Consider the following 18,243-nt stretch of genomic DNA (forward strand, 5'->3'; position numbering starts at 1 on the left):
GTCACTCACTTTTCCACCTTTGAGCACCCAATCTACTGCTACTGCTTCTAACAGAGCCCCTGTTTTGTTGGCGCCCGCCCACCTGGAACAAAAGACACCAAGCCAAGCCTGTCACTTGGGTTCAGCTGAGATTTGAATTTCGGGGGCAGCGATCATCACCACCCTGACTCGACTCTCACAGACAACGTTTTTCACATGTCCCTCGTCCGTCCATCGAGGGTGTGACATCTCATCCCGAGTTGCGTTGTCATCGTGGACCGAGTCGCCCAGTTGTCCTGAGCCAAACTGTTGAATCATCGCCCTCTCTAGCCTCTCGTCCATTGATCAATCAATCTCGCAGAAATAGATCCCCACCGATCCAGCATCCCCCACAATTACACTCCGCCCCCAGCATTCTTAGCATCTGGATCTAAACTACTTGTTCGCTAACCAGCCCGGAAACCTCGCCAAACAACTATATAGCCCACTGACGACCAACTCAACTCAGGTGGCACGGGACCGAGTCGCGAGTTCATGTCCTAAGTCATCAAGGAAGGCTCATCTGGATATGGCAACATTTCCCACCATGTCCCGTACCGTCGACTTCGATGGCGACCAGGAGATGGCCGAGCCCGCCGCCGTCGCTGCCCGAGCCAACCGATCCGATTTTGACTGGAGAGCACGGCGTCTAGCTAATCTTTCGGGTGAAGAGCGACACACTGTCGGGGTGGATATAGCCACTACAGGTGGAAGAACATACCTCGAAGAAACCCGTTGGAAAAGACGGGCTCCCTTACCCAATCCTCTGTTAGATTTACCGCCGATTGCCCCCGGTAATCCATATTTCTTTCATGAGCAAATGGCCGTGCCTATAGACAGGCTTGGGCAGCCTGAAAGACAAACACTTCCGCCTTTGAGCTCTCTGGGGTTCAATTGGAACAGGTGGCAGGCAGAGCAGTTTGTTGACCAACGGAGAAGAGCCAATGCGTTACCTCCTCCTCAACAACACATTATTCCAGAGCAGCTTGAAGACGCTTATGCTGCTGATGATCCTGCGCTTGATGCCTATGCACCCCAGCGCTCGACACTACCCAGCGAGTGTGTTGTTTGCTTTGAGGAGCACCAAGCCGGGGAGCTGGTTATCTTACACTATTGCCAGTGTGCCTATTGCCTACCCTGTCTGAACCAGGCCTTCCGAATAGCCTGCAGGAATCGAGGATCTTTCCCTCCTACGTGCCACGGCATCCCTCTCCGCATATCTTCTCTGGGCAGCGTGCTTGATCATGATGTAGTGGCACGCTACAAACAGATTGAAGCCGAGTTTGGCGCGCATCGTCCATTCTACTGCGCTGCGCAAAGGTGCTCGGCGTTCGTTCCAGAAAAGGACCGTTCCGCCGAGCAACAGGTGGCGGTCTGTCCTCAATGTCACAAATTGACATGCACGTCTTGCGAACGGCTCCAGGGCGATCATCCTAGTTGGGCTACCGAGGTGGAGGAGCGTGTGTGTCCGGCGCCTGAGGAAGGAGTTACCAAATTATATGAGCTGAGGGACGAACACCAATGGAGACAGTGTCCTACTTGTGGGATCATGGTGGAGAAGACTGATGGCTGTGACCACATGAACTGTGTCTGCGGCATCGAGTTCTGCTACGTTTGTGGCACCCTTTTCGATGAAAGCAGTCGTTGTGGGTGCGATGATGAGGAATATTATACCGACGACGAGGAGGAGGAGGACACTGCCATTGATGAACCACTACCTTCCCTGCGATGGCCTTTTCCTGCGATTCCTCCTACTAGAGTTCCTCCTATACCTCTTGAATGGGTTCTCATGTCTGTACGAGGGCGACCTTATATTTGAGTATGCTGAGACGACTTGTTAGATGCTGGAACATTCAGACATCTTTCTCGGTCTCTGGGTCTTTTTTTGTTTTTCAAATGAGGGCAGGACCGTCACCACAGCCAGGCTCTCAGGTTATTAGAAACCTGCCTGCCCAGTATGCGGAGACGAGGCGCACAAGTGCCCGTGGTTGGTGGACAGGGCGGGTCATGACAGCGAGGGGCTCTGGAGAGGCTTGTGCTTTTCCTCCAGAAGACCACCGGGATGGTTGTCACCCACCCCCTAGTCATTGCCCTCTATGGGTACTGTCACAGCTACCCCCGAAGCGGCGTCGCCATGAACTTTTTATGAAAGAGCGAGCGAGCGAGGGGATGAGGGCGGGAAATTGGAGATGCCCAGGAACAGCTTTATGGTTTATGACATGACATGACATGACATGAAACATGATGCAATACAATGAATGTAACGCAACGCAACGCAACGCAACATCTTTGGGCAGGGAGGAAGGGAGCAAGGAAGGAAGGAAGGACAGGAGGAACGTGTCCTCGGTTGGCGGTGGGGAGCAAGCGGACCAAGGGCAAGGAAGGAAAAGGAGGCGAATAGGTAGTTAGTCAAATGAGTGTTTTATTCACGAATTTTGAACGATGGAAAATCACTAGAGAAGAATGAAGAATGAAGAATATGGAAGTGGACGTTGGGAATTTTACCTTGGAATACCCATGTACCTATGTAAGGTATTCATGATACGAACAAGTCAATAGACATTGAAGACTGGACATTTCCTTGATACCTCGTCGACAGTACTCGGTTCTTGTAGACCCTGTCCCTTCTTTTTTCTTTTTTAATATTCATCAGCACGACCTTTGTAGACTATTCCCCTTTGTTCTGACCAGTTATTCCGGGTCCGCAATCTTGAGAATGCTCTTCCCCAAATTCTCGCCACGGAGCATGCCCAAAAACCCTTCTGGCGCGTGGTCCATGCCCACGGTGATGTGGTCGACCGACTTGAAGCTGCCGTCCTGGATCCACTGGGTGACTTTCTCGTCGCGCTCGGCGCGCCACGCCGCGATGTTGGGGTCGAAGACCAGAAACCCCTGCCAGCGCAGACGCTTGCGCACCACCGAGGCGTAGTTCTTGACGCCGTACGGCGTCGTCTCGCGCGCGTTGTTGTACGTTGAGATGGAGCCGCAGGCGACGATGCGGCCAAAGTTCTTCATGTTGGCCAGCGCCACGTCGAGCAGTTCCCCGCCCACGTTGTCGTAGTAGATGTCGATGCCGTCGGGGGCGAGCCTCTTGACGGCGTCGGCGATTGACTCTTTCTTGTAGTTGAACCCGGAGGTGAAGTGTAGGTCGTTGAGGATGTAGGACAGTTTGCGGTCGTCGCCGACGGAGCCGATGACCTGGTTTTCATTTCTCGTTAGGTCTCACCTCTGGGGGGCTTTTTTCTTTCTCTCTCTCCCTCCCTCTCTTAAGGGAAAAGGGTGGAAGAATCGAGGTTTGGTAGAGAATGGAAAAGCCAGCAGGAGGAACATACATGTAGACCTTCTCGCACGGCAATCTGTCCCACCATCTGGCCCACGGCGCCCGCGGCGGCAGAAACCAGAATCACGTCCCCTTTCTTGGGCTGCCCGATCTCGTGCAGCGACCCGTAGGCCGTCATGCCCGTCATGCCCAACAGGCCCAAATACGCGGTCAGGGGCACGCCTTCTTTCGGCTCGATGATCTCGGTAGTGGCGACGGCCGACTCTTCCTTTCTCGAGTACGACTCGGTGCCGGAGGCGAGCAACATGACGATGGCGCCCGGTTGGATCTTGGGGTTGTCGCTCTTCAGCACTTTGCCGATGACACTGACGCTGATAACGGGCTCGCCCGTGTTCATGGCCCCCACGTACGATTGAATGCTGGGGTCTCGCATTCGGCCGCGTTGGCTGGGGTCGTATGCCGCATAGTAGTTTTTGGTGGTGAAGCCGCCCTTGGGTGGAGGTGCGGCTTCGTCGAATCCAATGTCCTCGACTGTCAGGTCTTTACCTGGGACGGGCCAGCCATTGGGGATAGCCTTTATTGTGTAGTGTCAGTGCTCCACGCCTATCTCAACGAGGGGGGGATGTAATGTCACTCACTTTGTAGATGAATGCCTTGTTCTCAACCATGTTGATATATGTGGAAGAAGAGAAGAGAGCGGAGGAGGAATAGGACCTGGAAAAAGAGGAGGTGGCAGTAAACCGAGCTTTTGTATGCTGTTCACCTATTCGTATGAAATTTCCTATCGTCCTGAAGAAAATGGTCATGATAATGTATTAGTCTTATTTGTAGGACTGCCCCATCCATAAAGAGTATCAGTCAGTCCACAGATTCTGGGTTTGGGGGGAGTTCTGGCTAATGGCATCAACTACAGCCAACCACAAGCATCGCCAGTACCTCAAGGTTAACAGATTGTGCCTCGGTATGTAGCTGTTTGTGGCATTGATTGTTAATACAAAGGGACCTGGGCACTACTGAGACTGGGGGACACATAAGTAATCGGCAATTTGATAACCCCGTGAGTGCCCGGCCTGGTCGTCACAAGCAGCCAGTGACAGCTGGAGATTGCGAGAAGATGGATATAATGGGACATGATGTGGATGATTTGTTGAAGGGTAAAGGGTGACGGTGGACGGTATACCGAGAAGGACGAGAAAGTGAGAGACTCTTGACTGCCGTGGGTGCGTGGGTGTGTACCTAGGTAGGTGCCTAGGTGCGAGTTCCAGCTAAATAGTTCATAGTCTAGCGCCCATAATAAGCTCTGGTGGTCCCCAAGACGATCATGGACTGGCCGAGGACATAATATTTTATAGGTGGTGCTGGGTATCTAGGGCTTCCCTAGCACATTCCGAGTATTAGTACCGAAGAGAAGCAATAACAACCCATGAAACTCAATATGACAACATCACTATTAATACTCGGCAATATCAAGAAGAATCTCCTACGTACGTATGAAATTATTGAGAATCAGTGTCTCTTCTCTCTCATCGTCTTTCTTCCACTATTATTTATCCATCATGTTACTTGGGCATTCCGCCACCTGGCCTTCGTCCTCCGGCCTCCAGCCTCATCCAACCGTCAAAGGCCGGTGGCTGCCTAGACTTGAATATGTCTACATTTCCCTCCTCGTTTCATGCCCAAATGTATCATTACGAGTAGGATTCGACTCGACTGGCCAACAACAAACCTGAGATTGGAGTTAACAGTTTCACTCTTGCTCTTAAGAAAACAGACAGAGTCGACCTCTCTCAACAAACGGTGGGCTCATTGTCGGTCTCCCAGACATCACTTGTTTCTTGTTTCATCTAATTCATCTTACCATTTCCCCTTTTTTTCCCCTCCTCATTTGTGCCACTTCTGCCCAAAGTGTTGCCATCTATTATTGGACCAGTGACTAGTCATTCTAGCAGATGTTTTTCTTGGTGCAAAATCGACTCTTCCTTTACTCAAGCCTTGTCACTGAAAGTTGATGCCAATGCACCACTGCACCAAGGCCTTGTCGTTATCGCCTTGTGTCATCCATCATCATTGTTCTGATACTTGGTACTCCGTCCCTCCTCGCTTCGTCTGCTGCGAACCTCAAAGCTCTCTTTGCCTTTTCCCTGACCGCTAAGGCTGCTTCGTGCCGCCCACAACCGCCATCACCGCCTTACCTTCTTATCATCGTTACACCTCTTACTATAGCCACAAACCCTATCGCCATGGCTGCCTTGCCTTCCCAACACGACCTGCTTCAGCGCCTCCATGACTACCGTATCTTTGACGAAAACCGCCAGAGCGAGATCGACTTTTTGATCCAGAGCTGTATTAAACTCAACAACACGTGCTCCACCCTAGAGTCAGATCTAGAGGATGAGAGAGCTACCCGCCGCATGTGGAAGAAGCGTGCCGAAGACGCCGAAGCTGCCGTGGCTCGCAAGTATACTGTGGTCCTCGTCGACGGTGATGGCTTCATATTCCGCAAGGCCTTCTTTGATGCCCTGAACACTTCCGGTGGCTCCATGGCGGCCAATGAGCTTTACAACCAAGTCATCAAGCACCTAAAGGCGGCGGATGCGCTTCCAGGCATTAATCCCGACAGTGATGTCCTTGTCAACATCTATGCAAATAAGCAAGGCCTGGCCCGAACCCTTGCGGCTGCCGAGTACCTTAACCACCCTTCCCAGATCGACACCTTCTTTTGCTCCTTTACCCAGAGCCGCAGCCTTTTCCAGTTTATTGATTGTGGTCCGGGAAAAGAGAGGGTCGATGCTAAGTTACGAGGTAATGCCGTGTCAATGTGCTTGTGTCATTAACTAATCCTTCTCGAGATACCTTCCGCTTCTATGCAAATAATGCTCAATGTCAACGCATCTACTTGGCATGTTCTCACGATAATGGCTACATCGCCGAATTCGACAAATATCGCCATGACCCCGTGGCCTCCAAGGTGGTCCTAGTCCATGGCGCACAAACCGCTGCCGCTGCCCGAGCCTACGGCACTTTACCTTTCAAGACGACAAGATTTGACAATGTTTTCGAGTCCTCGCCCTTAGAGATCATTCCCAAGTCCGAGCCGGTTTATGTCCCACCCACCCTCGAATCACTCAGCCTAGCTTCCTCCTCCACCGAAAATGGTAGTTCGGATCTGACCCCAGCTGTCAGTAGGTCGAGCCATTCGTCCAACCCGACCCCACAATCCTTGACAACCATGGGTACACTTCCGCTCAATACCAGTATCAGAACCCATTCTCAACCTCAGTTGTCCACACCACCAACCGAGGTAGCGAGACCGAAACCTGCCCCTCCGGCTCATGTTGCAGCTGTTAATGGGGGCCACGAAGGCAAGGGCGGAATCCCAGTCAACCGCAACGGCCAAAGAATCGATCTAAAGATGAGAACTCCCACAGCATCGGAATTGGAAAAGTTTGAGGATCGTATCGCCATTCGGAAGCTCTGTAACGAGCATCATCTTCGAGACAACTGTGAATCGTACAGTTGTCGTTATGACCACGAACCCATCGACGCCGCTATGAGGAACACCTTGCGCTATAAGGCGAGAAGCATTGCCTGTACTCAAGGATCCAAGTGTCGGCGAAGCGATTGTTTTTATGGCCACCAATGTCCGGTAAGTCATCTGGAGGGGTTCGTTGTGCTACCGTTGTGTCGTTTCAGTGTGCTGACGATCGAGCAGTGGGGTAACAACAGCTGCGCAAATCCGAAATGCTCCTTTCTCAAAGCTGGTCTGCACGACATCAGGGATCTGGAGATTGCCAAGGTCGTGGCATCTGCTTAAAACTGTTGAGCAGTGAGTCGAAGCCACGCAGAGTGAGGGATTTGAGGCTTGGAAAAAGGAGTTGTCGCAATGTAGTACCTCTCATACTTGATTCATGCTTTGCCTTTCTTATTTGATGGTTGAAGCAAGCGAGGCGAAAGCGAGATGCGAGTAGTTGAAGATAGCAGCATCTCTAGCAAATGTCTGCGTTGCTAATAACAAGTACTTCTTACAAATCCTGCCATCCCGGGAGCCAAAGTTTCCAGGGTCATTTCGACAGCTGGGCCGCCATCATGGGTGTTTGTACCAATTGAGGCGAATTTCTCGACAGTAGCGGTTTGCCTCAAGGCATCCAAGGCGAGTCCCGAAGGACTTTTGCATGAAATAGTGCAGCGTGGTGCCCACTTGGTTGGAGGGATCTTTTGCTTTTTCCGGGGTTCTTTGTGTGAGTTTCTGCCGCGAGAAAGGCGAAAAGTAGGCCTGAAGCAGTTTAAGCGGCCAGCTTCCTCCACAGATCGGATGCACGGATGAAAAGCTTCCTCCCTGCTCGCCTGGGTCAGCTCATCCTTGTTGGCATTGGGCACCCGTGGACGTGTCCTGGGGAGGCCTGGGTAGTGGGTGCATATCCTCCACTCAGCGTCGACTGCGACTCCGCTACCCGCTGATCAGGAGACCACACAGAACCATCATCCATGCACGACTGCGCTGCTCTTCCACCTGGATTGCGATGCTTTTCTGTCCATGCAAGCCATGCAAGCCATGCCACCTACTTCCCGGCACGCTTGACACGACCATTTTGCTCGTCAGGCTGCTACTGCTGCTTGTCATTGACTAAAAAAACCTTGGATTAGCACCTGCCTGTCGGGCGATCAAATGGCATGGTTGGTCACAGACAACTGCGGCAGGCTGCAACGAGGCATCAAACAACAACCCTCTTCCACTGAACTCGTGGCTCAAGGCCCTGGTTCGCGCGCTTGACATTCATCATCCATCATTCACTTGCTCAGCCGTCACAGATTTCTGCCTTTTCCCTCTTTTTGCCTTGTTTATCCCCTTGTTATCTCTCTTGGCTGACTTGAGAAAAGGCAGAAGCCAGATCTTCGTGCCTGTGACTCGATCTCTGCTGCTGCTGTCGCTTGCTCTGCCTCAGCCTCAATTCTGCCTGAGACAGCCTACTTTTTTTTTCATCTCTTATACCTTTTGTGAATCACCCTCTCAACCCCCTACATTCCTTCTACGCCTTGTGTATTGAGGCGCTGGCGGCTCATCTTCCCCGATCCACATCTCTTCGCTATTGACCTACCTACAGTGTTACACTTTACACCACTAGACCTCGACTTTCCAACCGCTCCCCACCTTTATTCCCCAGGCAAGATGGACCAAAACTCCGGTGTCACAGCAGAAACAAAGAAGGCAGAGTCTTCGGCCGAACGCCCCACCACCAGCAAGATTCCTGCACCAAAGACTGCCAAAGACAAGAAGAAATACAAGAAGCAAGTTGGACCGTCCAGCAAGGCCAAGTCAAAACGTGGTAGCAAGAAGAAGGAAATCGTAGAGACGGAAGATGAATCGTCAGACTCCGAGTCCTCCTCGGAAGCCTCGACCGATAGTGACGACTCGAGCGACTCAGGGAGCGACTCTTCGTCTTCTGTCGCGCTTTCCAAGAAGAAATCCAAAGTCAAGAAGCTGAAGGCTCAGGCAAAAGCCCTCGTCAAAGAATTGGAGAAGCAGAAGAAGAGGTCCAAGAAAAAGATCACAACTGAAGACGAGGACTCATACAGCGAGGATGACTCTGAGGAAGAGATCATCAGACCTCGGTCAAGAGTTCGAGTCAAGCCGTCCAAGAGGGTGTCTAGGAAACACGACAGCCCGGATCGAGGGGAATGTGATGTTATTGAGATCCGTGAAGACCCCAAGTCTGCAAGATTGCGTCAACTGAAATCCTCCTTGCGAAAGCTTGACTTTGACAATAATCCTCTTGCTCCTCCGTCCGCTGTGTTCGGGATGCCCCGAGCCCAGCTTAATCCAGAGCCGATCCCCCTCAGCAGTTATGACAAACCTCGAAGAAACCGGCGTAGAGAGGCCGTTCTCGAAGACGAAATCCTCCTCGAGGACCTCGAGGAAGTTAAGCCGAAGAAGCAGAAGAAGCCGAAACGCGCCTCCAAAGTGGCCTACAAACGAGTGGACCAACTTTGGGACCAATCGATCCACAACTTCAAGCTCACAGAGACTGTCAAAAATACCGGGGAGGCCATCTGGGACCAGTATATCTTCACTGTTCGTCGTCGGTTCGACTGGGAGCACAAATACCTGGCAACGGTTGTCGACATCAAATCCGAACCTCTCAAGCAATGCCTTCAACATGTCATGGCGGGCGTCAAGGGCATCAGCCTGGTAGAAGATACGCCGCACCTGGATCCCAATATGCTCTTCTTGTATCTAGAAGAGATGAGGGACTATATCAGGACCCTCGAGGACGACGCTGGAGGAAAGAAGCGCAAGGAGGCAAAGGTTTCAAAGACCAAAGCCAAACATCTTCGAGTCATGGTCAAATACCTGGACAAAGATTTTGCCGAGACCAAGAAGAATCTGTACCCAATGCTGGATAATGGCATGATCACCTTTGACCTCCTCTGGGCCTTGTATAAGCCGAATGCCATTGTGTACACTTCGACTTACGGTGATCAGGAGGAACCGCGGGCTTTCAAGATCGATTTCACCACCAAAGAATCGCACTTCATGAGGGGCAGTTGGTACATCGTCGAAGGCCGATACCTCGAGTACGACGGCAAGAACTTTGGCATGGGCACCACTCACGCGGAAATTTCCTCCTTCCAAGGTGTGCGCAAGATAACCTCGCTGGATTGCTATCCACTTCAGTATCATAAACATGCGGAGAAGATGAGAACTCAGCTCATTGACCGAGGCAAGCATTTTGTGGCCCTGCAAGGTATGAATTACCGTCACCATAGGGGCATGGCATACACCAAACGCAAGAAGCAAGTGCTGAAGATCAACATTGACGGGCGTGTCATGGTCGATCCCGCCATCCATCGTCGGATCAATCCCAACTATCCGGCCAGCGTCATCAAGCCAAAGGACGATCCAGACGGAGGCATGCTCGACGACACCGATGAGAGCTACGGCTTTGACAGTGGTAGCGACATGGAGGCCAATAACCAGACCACTCCTTCCGATGAAACCATTCAGGTGCAGGAGACCAAGAGGTACAAAGTGGTCAGGACGCCAAATGGTGAAAATGTCATTGTGGAGGTCAACTCAAAGGAAGACATCGACTGGAGCCAGAACACGGAACCACTTGGGGACGACAAGCTATCCACCCACGAATTTACTGAGGAAGAATTGCTCATTGCCAGCCCTGTCGTTCTGGGTTTTGCTTTTGGCGAAAAGCTTTGGCTCGAGTTCACCGTCTCTGGCATTTCTGATGTCGTCTTCAACGACCAAGCCTTTGAGAGTCTCGTCCTTCCTGACAACCACAAGTCCATTGTCAAGGCTCTTGTCTCCAGTCATACTTTTCAAGCCCACAAGAGTATTGATGACATCATCTCTGGCAAAGGCCGTGGCTTGGTGGCTGTTCTCCACGGTCCTCCAGGCACCGGCAAGACACTTACTGCGGAAGGAATTGCGGATCTCCTCAAGTGTCCGTTGTACATGGTCAGTGCGGGCGACCTGGGCACCGAACCAACTAAGCTCGAAAAGGAACTCCAAAACATTCTGGATATTGCCCACAGTTGGGGAGCAATCCTGTTGCTGGACGAAGCCGATGTCTTTTTGGAACAACGTTCCATTCACGACATCCATCGCAATGCGCTTGTCAGCATCTTTCTTCGCCTTCTCGAATACTTCCAAGGCATTCTGTTCCTGACCACCAACCGCGTGGAGACGTTTGACGCTGCCTTTGTGTCACGAATCCATCTATCGCTGCGGTTCCAGAACCTTACGACCAAGGCGAAACGCACCGTATGGAAGCTCTTCATTGATCGGGTTAAGAACCAAGAAGAGATGCAAGTTGCGAATATCACCGAGCAAGATTACAACGACCTTGCGCGCCGTGAGGTCAATGGGCGCCAGATCAAGAACTTGGTGCGTGCCGCACAGGCTCTGGCTGTGCACGAAGAAGTGCCTTTGAGTATGGTGCATATCAGGCGCGTGATTGACGTGGCTGAGAGCTTTGAGATGGACCTCAAGGGTGGGACTGGATACACCGATGCCATGAGAAGTGAGTTTTGTCCACCAAACTGCTAGTGTCTTACTGACTTTGATAGGCTATACTTGACATGCCACCCTTTTCGACTACTCTACGATAACCAAGAGTGCTACTGCTCAATCAGTAACCACCGCCTTTCCTCCCCAGCCCGTCCAGACTGGCCACCAAGGGCACTGTCATAGGGTGATCGTATTGGTTATAGGTCAACACCCCAACCAAACGGTCTCATTTCTTCGGCGCATGGTTTCGGTGGGTGAACGGGCTCGGTGGACAGAACTGCAAGATTTTGTTTTTAGCGATTTGTTTCATGCACGTATTTGACGATACCAGCCGTTTGTGTCAGTCCACGGACACTTTGTTGGGCTACGAGACATGGAGACAGGGTCAAACGAGAGGCTAGGTGGAATGATGGCATGAGTTACGAGGCAAGGCGTTTATGGGTAGGGTTTGAGCAGGCGAAGCTTTTATTGTCCGGCACCATGACTGCATCATAGCCTGAGGGCTTCAGCCTATTGAGTATGCATAATCAAATGGGTATTCCGTTCACTTTGTCTGGACCGCGTTGTGTTTTTGTGGATGTGTCGATTTCTGCATGGTACATGTCCTCCTTCCGTTTGAGAGGCCGCTTTGCTTTTTGCTCAAGACTTTCGTCTGCAATGGTTGGACACGCAAGTCTATCCAGCCATGCAGATGTCTCTCCCTTCTCTCCCTTCTATCCTTTTCTTCATCGCCCCCTTCGATTCTGCCGGCCTCTTTACTGAGCGAGATATCCACCATCCACCACGATGGACTGGCCGGTCATCCAGCTGGCGCCTTCACCGGCGAGGAAGACGGCAGCGCGGGCAATGTCCTCGGCCCTGCCTGTGCGGCCCCAGGGATGCAACATCTTCATCGTGGCGTCCATGCTGTCGCGGTCGTTCTTGGAGTACATGTTCTCGAGCAGGGCCGTGTCGGCAAAGCCCGGCTGGATGGCGTTGACGTGGATGCCGTCCTTTGCGTACTCGAGCCCAACCGCCCGCGTAAGCCCCAAAACCGCGCTCTTGCTCGCACAATACGGCGATGTGCCGGGCATCGCGATGCTCCCCATGATGCTAGAGATGTTGATGATCCAGCCGCGGTGCACGTCCGACGTCGTGGTCCCCAACGGACCGGCGGGCCGCGAGTGTCGCGGGTGCGGCTCCTGCGCGAGCATCTGCGTCACGGCGTACTTTGTCCCCAGCCATACGCCCTTGATGTTGACTTGGTACGTCAGGTCGAGCGCCGCGACCGGCGTCTCGTGGATCCGGGGGAACGCGCCGGAGTATTCTTTGGAGCCAGTTTCGGCGGAGATTCCTGGAGAGCCGCAAAGGGGAGAGAGGTAAGGTTAATGCGTGGATGGACGAGGGATATTGAGCAGGCCAAACGAGTAAACGAGTTCAGGAGTTCAAGAGTGAAGAGTGGGAAGTGCAAAGGACGAGGGATGAGGTAGGTAAGGACGCAGGTAGTCAACAACCACCCAACTACCCACCTACACGACAGAGAGATAGAGAGAGATTGAATACTCTCTTCTCAAGGAAGTGAATATGACTGACAGAAGGAAAAAACCTCACCAGCATTATTCACCATGATATCCAACCTGCCGTACTTCTGGACGGCAAACGCAACAGCGGCCTTGACGCTCTCCTCGTTCGTGACGTCACACTGGACGAAGCTGGCCCTGTCCTTTGAAGGTGCAGGCCACTTGGTGTTGACCAAGTCGACCGTCGGCGTCGTCAGGTCCGTGTCCTTGAGCCTTCCCGCGATGGTCGGGGCCACGGGCGGCGTCGGTTTCAGGTCTGCAGACACGACGTACGCGCCTGCAGCGGCGTATGCGAGGGCCATGGCGCGTCCGAGCCCCGACGAGGCGCCGGTGATGACGGCGACTTTGTCTTCGAGGGAGGCGATGTTGCCGATAGGCGAGTCGCTGGCGGGGAAGACGTGTGGTGGGGGGTCCATATTGGGCGGTGTTTATAGATAGAGATGGGAGGTATACAATGGCGATCAGACGTGGTGGAAAGGGGTAGGTCTTTTGGCGCTTGACAGAATATACTTGTATATGTATGGTTAGGGTCCGTCCTTACACGGATCTTTTGTATGTAACTACGAGGTGAAATGAACCGTGTATACCTAGGTTAATCGACTTGGTAGGTGTGTATATATAGCAAAACCCAAACCTCCCCCATACGAGAGATTCCGAGAATGGCATCTGGACATGTACTACCGAGCCATGAAAGGAGGGGCAACCAAGTCCTGCGAGTCAATCGTACGAGGAACTCCATAGTTGTTTCTCTCAACACCTGCCTCGTATTGAGACGACTCGTACTCGGTCCCGAGCGAGTTGGGACAAGTACATACATGCTACTACTTCTCCTCCTGGTCCCTCCTTTATTGAGGGCCTAGTCGCGTGCAATTCTCCTTTCGAGCGAGACGACGAGACAGCAAAATGACAAGTGAGTTAAGTGAGTGAGTGAGTGAGTGACGCGTGGAAGTCTGACTCGACTTCACTTAGTAGCCTCACGATCCTCCCCTTCTTCGCTTCCCCTCCTCTGGCCAGCCGCCTGGCTAGCCATCCACACGAGGAGAGGACACATTGCACCTCTGTGCTGTTTCTAAATACTGCGTCTCGGGCCGAGCGAGTACATACGCGTATGACGATGAGGGGGAGAAGCCTTGGAAATGGGAAGCAGGAGTGGACAAGGCAACAAGGGAAGATGTCTCTTCGTGTTGATCTTGAGAGTCCCCCACCGTTGTGCCGACTGCGGCCCGAGGCTCAGAAAGCTGCCTCTGCACGTCAGGGTCAGGGGCGGAGGAATTATATGGTTGAGCGCAATCGGAGGATATACGCCGCAGACGCAGGCGGGTGACTGGAAGAAATACTCCAAAGAGGGAGAACCTGGCACCCTCTGATATTTGCGGTCTTTTTCCAGCTAGCCAGCCAGCCAGCCAGCCAACCAGTTTGTCTTTCTAAGCAGGCAAGTATCAACATGGCCATGTGCTTGATCATGAACAGAGGGAAGGCGAACCACAAAATCTTGACCTTCGTCATTTATCAACTTCCTTCAACACTATCACTTTTCCGGGTGAATCTAGTCTTCCTCAATAGGTCATAGATTAAGTCACATTCCCCCAGGGTAGGCTTAATGCGATCGGGCTCCATTTCATTGACTGTCAAAAACTGTATGATTATGAATCTTTTTGCTTGGCCATTTCACGTCGAACAAGTCACTCCGAACCAAACCAAACCAAACCAGCACAACCCGCAACCCGTCAGGTACCAGCCTGCCTGCCAGCAAGCGCAACAAGAGAAAAAAAGAAGTCCTTTCGCCACGGATTTGGAAACATTGGATAAATGGTCGAATCAACATGCGCGGTGTAACCGTGGTATGGGATCTTGGCCGAATACGGTAGGGATACGGTATGTTCAGTAGACTCCACCCTCTTCCTTATTGACGTTGCCCTGCTCGGTAAGGGGTGTTTGATACTGAATAAATGCCTCTGCTGTGGATATTGAGGATAGAGCGAGGTCGAGGGTAAGGGGCGAGGTGGAGAGATGGATATGTATTTGTGTATAAACTATATATATATGAGAGGAAAAGGCCCTGCGACGTTAGTCCTACCTTTTCAGAGACAAGCATATCGACACCAAAGACAACAGAATACATCTTTGACTTAGTTGCCAAAGAAAAAACACAAAACAAAAATGCAGGACCAGAAACCAACCCCCCTCTTCAAAATCTACTCGTCGACCGCTTCTCAATGGGCCGGCGTCCCTCTCCTCGGCCTCGTCGAGAAGGGATACCCTGAAGGGAGCTATGAAGTCGAAAACATTGACTTGAGTGAGTAACCTATTTTGTTCCCGGTCTTATATGTCTCGCACATGGCTCGTAATAGTGGCTGATGACGACGTTGGCAAACCAGTGAACGGCGGCAATTTCCACCCAGACTACGTCGCCATCAACCCCAACGGGACGATTCCCTCGCTGACCTGCCCGGCCCTGCCGGCGCCGTTGGTCGAGAGCGCCGATATCCTCGTCTACCTCGACGAGGGCCGTCCGGAGGGGATCACCCTGTCTCCCGGAAAGAAAGGGGGCGCTGTCGATGTCGTCGACAAGGTCAAGGAGGTCATTGACCTGGTCCACTCGCCGCAGCTCAGCACAAACATCATCCTCCTCGACGCCCGCGACCGGGACGAACTCAAGGCAAAACAGGCCAGTCCGTTCCGCGACTTTCTCGCCGCCCGCCAGGCCGCGCTGGACGGGTACGCCGCCCAGTTCCCCGACAGCGACTTTTACCGGTCGCGCCGGGACATGAACCATGCCATTTATAGGCATTACTACCTCGACGGAGATGATCATCAAGACTTCTTCGACCAAAGCCGCGCCGACTACCGCGGTTTCGCCGCCGGGGTCGCCCAGCTCGACGCGACCCTCGTGCTGCCCTACGCCGCGGGCCCCGACCTGACACTCGCCGACCTCCACGTCGTGCCCTGGCTGGCGCACGCCATGTGGGGGGCCGGCAGCGAGCGCATCGACGACTTTGCGCCCCTCGAGGCGCTGGTGCGCAAGACGGTGCCGGAATTTTGCGTGGGGGAGAAGGTGAGGGCGTGGTGGGCGAATATGCTGCAGCGCGAGTCGGTGCGGAGGGTGTATCCGAGGCCGCATTGAGTATCGAGTCAGGAGTCAGACCTCGGACGGTTCCTTTTCTCGTGGGAGGGTGGATATCTAGGTTCCCAGATAGGTATGTAAGTAGGTGGTGGTAAGGGAAATACCAATTACCAGATCCAATATACCAGGTCAGATATCAAAGGCCACAAGCCAAAAGCTATTACTACTAGTGGTACTTTTGCGTGTGCAGATCCTGAGGTACACGATCGTGATATATCACAGATCCCTCCGCTCCCTCTCTGCCTCTCTCGCCCCACCCTCTCCCCATCCTCTCCCTCCTTCTTTGTGTGTATGTGTCACGCATCCAAGACATTCCCGCCAAACTGGCCCGCAATGTTCCCCTTGGGCTGAAACTCACACACCAGGTAGTAATCGCCGTGGGCCGTGGCACACTGGTTCGCCGACCACGAGCACCCGATCTTGGTCGTGGCCTTCCACACCAGCTGCGTGAAGTGGTACTGGCCCGAGTGGTCCGCCGCCCACGAGTAGTAGTCGCGCACCTCGCCGTACCACCAGTCCAGACCCTTTTTCAGCCACAGCGTGAAGTTGGGGACGGTGCTGGGAGGGGTCAGGTAGAACGAGTAGATGTTTTCGCCGTAGGGGTTGTTGGGCTTGTTCTCCTCCCGATTTCCACCCGAAGGGGTGGGGGTGGGGAGGAAGGAGGTCAGTAAAAGGATATGATGGGATATGATGGGATAGGTTGAGGGGGGAAGAGGTTTCAAGGAAGAGTCTTTGACGGGCAATGTTATGTAGGTAGATGTATGTATCCACCTCTGTGGTGTATATGAGAGAGATAGGGAGTGTGCGTGTAGCTGAATATAAACCGCCAAAGCCACCCAAAAGGAGATGGAAAAGAAACACACCGTATGCACCGGACTACACCTCGTCGCCGCCGTCTTGGCCGCCTGCGCAAGTGCATTGTCCCACGTCACGGCCGGCGCAGAGTGCAAGGCCCGATAGGCATTGACCCGGGCCAGGACCGTGTTTTTAAACGTCGCGTCGGTCGGTGGAGGCGGCACCGCCCGCTTCTCGAGAGGTGGCCCTTGGACCATTGCGTGCTCGTGCTCGTGCTCGTGCCCGGAAAACGGAGATGCCATGGTCGATATGTTCGACATGGTCGACGACAGAACGAGGAGGAAGAAGAAGAAGAAGAAGAAGAGGAGAGGAGTAGATACTGTGGGACACCGCATGGTGAATGTCGTGACTGGCACTGTCGGTGCTCGCTGTGATGTTGGGTCAGGCTTTGTGGGGATCTAGAATGATCGCGAAAGAATAGAGTGATGCTGAGGGAGAGATAGAGGTAGAAGGGGAGTTTCGAAACTAGAGAAAGAGAGTGAGAGATCTTGGAGAAGGGATATATCGGCTCAGCGACCTAATAACCATTCCTCCAGCTTCGATTCCGCCCTCAGCGATATGAAGAACAGCATCGAATTGAGTAGCTGCCTGGTGGTTGGTTCAAGTCATGTGTTTCTCTGTGGAAGTCTGAATACGAGGCTGAACTTGTCATCTGAGCTCGTACGAGGGACCTTTACGAGAAATCCCAGCTTTGACAATTCGTTTCGTGATTTTTTTTTTGGCAGGCTGGACAAGCCTTGGGATGGTGGTGCAAGTGACGGGGATGGGCATGGCCATGTGTTGTAGGTAGTTGTGTCACTCGAGATCAATCCATCTGTGCAGCAGCGAATGGTGGATGCAGTGCTGTGGTCCGAGCTGAACCTGACAGGGACAGGGACAAGCAAACAAGCCATGTGAGTGAGTGAGTGAGTTAACTGACTTCGAGGCTGAGGTTGAGGCTGGAAAGGCAGATACGAGTCGGCGACGGTAAGTCGTGCACCGACTCTTCGTGTCACACACGAGCTCGTATTCCATTTCTTGGAAGAGAGACACGCCCTAAGCAACAAGAAAATTCCAGCAGTGGTGATGCCTTTACCTTGGCTTGCAGACGTTGGGAGTTGTTGACAAGGATGTACATCCCCCAGCTTCGAATCACAGACGGATCCTGGATATCATCAAGTGACGAATTCAACAGCTATGCGCCGTTTGGGCGGAGAAATCACCTCATGACCAACAAAAGAAAAGTACAACAGAGATCTCGGCAAGGTTAGAATTCCAACAGCGCATGCGCATATACAAAACATGCATCTCCTCCATATATAAACCAACTTGATCGCCTTTGAGATGACATGCAAGATTCGCTGTACAAGTCGTAGTCCTCGTAGCCTCTCTGCACGCGATGGACAAC

At 52.7% G+C, this 18,243-nt stretch overlaps 7 protein-coding genes across 7 annotated transcripts; 4 read left to right on the forward strand and 3 right to left on the reverse strand.

Moving 5' to 3' along the window:
* Nucleotides 1–565: 565 nt before the first annotated feature.
* On the forward strand, nt 566–1,837 carry Z517_07775 (uncharacterized protein; the record flags this gene model as incomplete). Its single annotated transcript, XM_013426296.1, has 1 exon — nt 566–1,837. The coding sequence occupies one exon, from the start codon at nt 566–568 to the stop codon at nt 1,835–1,837; it is 1,272 nt and encodes a 423-aa protein (XP_013281750.1).
* An 872-nt stretch (nt 1,838–2,709) lies between these two features.
* Nucleotides 2,710–3,966, reverse strand: Z517_07776 (uncharacterized protein; the record flags this gene model as incomplete). The annotated part of the gene is made up of 3 exons (XM_013426297.1): nt 2,710–3,216; nt 3,351–3,872; nt 3,937–3,966. 3 exons carry the CDS (start codon nt 3,964–3,966, stop codon nt 2,710–2,712), a joined length of 1,059 nt encoding a protein of 352 aa, XP_013281751.1.
* A 1,572-nt stretch (nt 3,967–5,538) lies between these two features.
* On the forward strand, nt 5,539–7,112 carry Z517_07777 (uncharacterized protein; the record flags this gene model as incomplete). Its single annotated transcript, XM_013426298.1, has 3 exons — nt 5,539–6,100; nt 6,148–6,944; nt 7,011–7,112. 3 exons carry the CDS (start codon nt 5,539–5,541, stop codon nt 7,110–7,112), a joined length of 1,461 nt encoding a protein of 486 aa, XP_013281752.1.
* Nucleotides 7,113–8,465: 1,353 nt separating this feature from the next.
* Z517_07778 (uncharacterized protein) lies at nt 8,466–11,357 on the forward strand (the record flags this gene model as incomplete). Its single annotated transcript, XM_013426299.1, has 1 exon — nt 8,466–11,357. The coding sequence occupies one exon, from the start codon at nt 8,466–8,468 to the stop codon at nt 11,355–11,357; it is 2,892 nt and encodes a 963-aa protein (XP_013281753.1).
* A 716-nt stretch (nt 11,358–12,073) lies between these two features.
* Nucleotides 12,074–13,293, reverse strand: Z517_07779 (uncharacterized protein; the record flags this gene model as incomplete). Its single annotated transcript, XM_013426300.1, has 2 exons — nt 12,074–12,651; nt 12,909–13,293. The coding sequence occupies 2 exons, from the start codon at nt 13,291–13,293 to the stop codon at nt 12,074–12,076; spliced, it is 963 nt and encodes a 320-aa protein (XP_013281754.1).
* A 1,744-nt stretch (nt 13,294–15,037) lies between these two features.
* On the forward strand, nt 15,038–16,001 carry Z517_07780 (uncharacterized protein; the record flags this gene model as incomplete). Its single annotated transcript, XM_013426301.1, has 2 exons — nt 15,038–15,173; nt 15,229–16,001. The coding sequence occupies 2 exons, from the start codon at nt 15,038–15,040 to the stop codon at nt 15,999–16,001; spliced, it is 909 nt and encodes a 302-aa protein (XP_013281755.1).
* A 296-nt stretch (nt 16,002–16,297) lies between these two features.
* On the reverse strand, nt 16,298–17,191 carry Z517_07781 (uncharacterized protein; the record flags this gene model as incomplete). Its single annotated transcript, XM_013426302.1, has 1 exon — nt 16,298–17,191. The coding sequence occupies one exon, from the start codon at nt 17,189–17,191 to the stop codon at nt 16,298–16,300; it is 894 nt and encodes a 297-aa protein (XP_013281756.1).
* Between the last annotated feature and the right edge of the window lie 1,052 nt (nt 17,192–18,243).

Source organism: Fonsecaea pedrosoi (assembly GCF_000835455.1).
Source record: "Fonsecaea pedrosoi CBS 271.37 unplaced genomic scaffold supercont1.5, whole genome shotgun sequence".
NCBI lineage: Eukaryota > Fungi > Ascomycota > Eurotiomycetes > Chaetothyriales > Herpotrichiellaceae > Fonsecaea > Fonsecaea pedrosoi.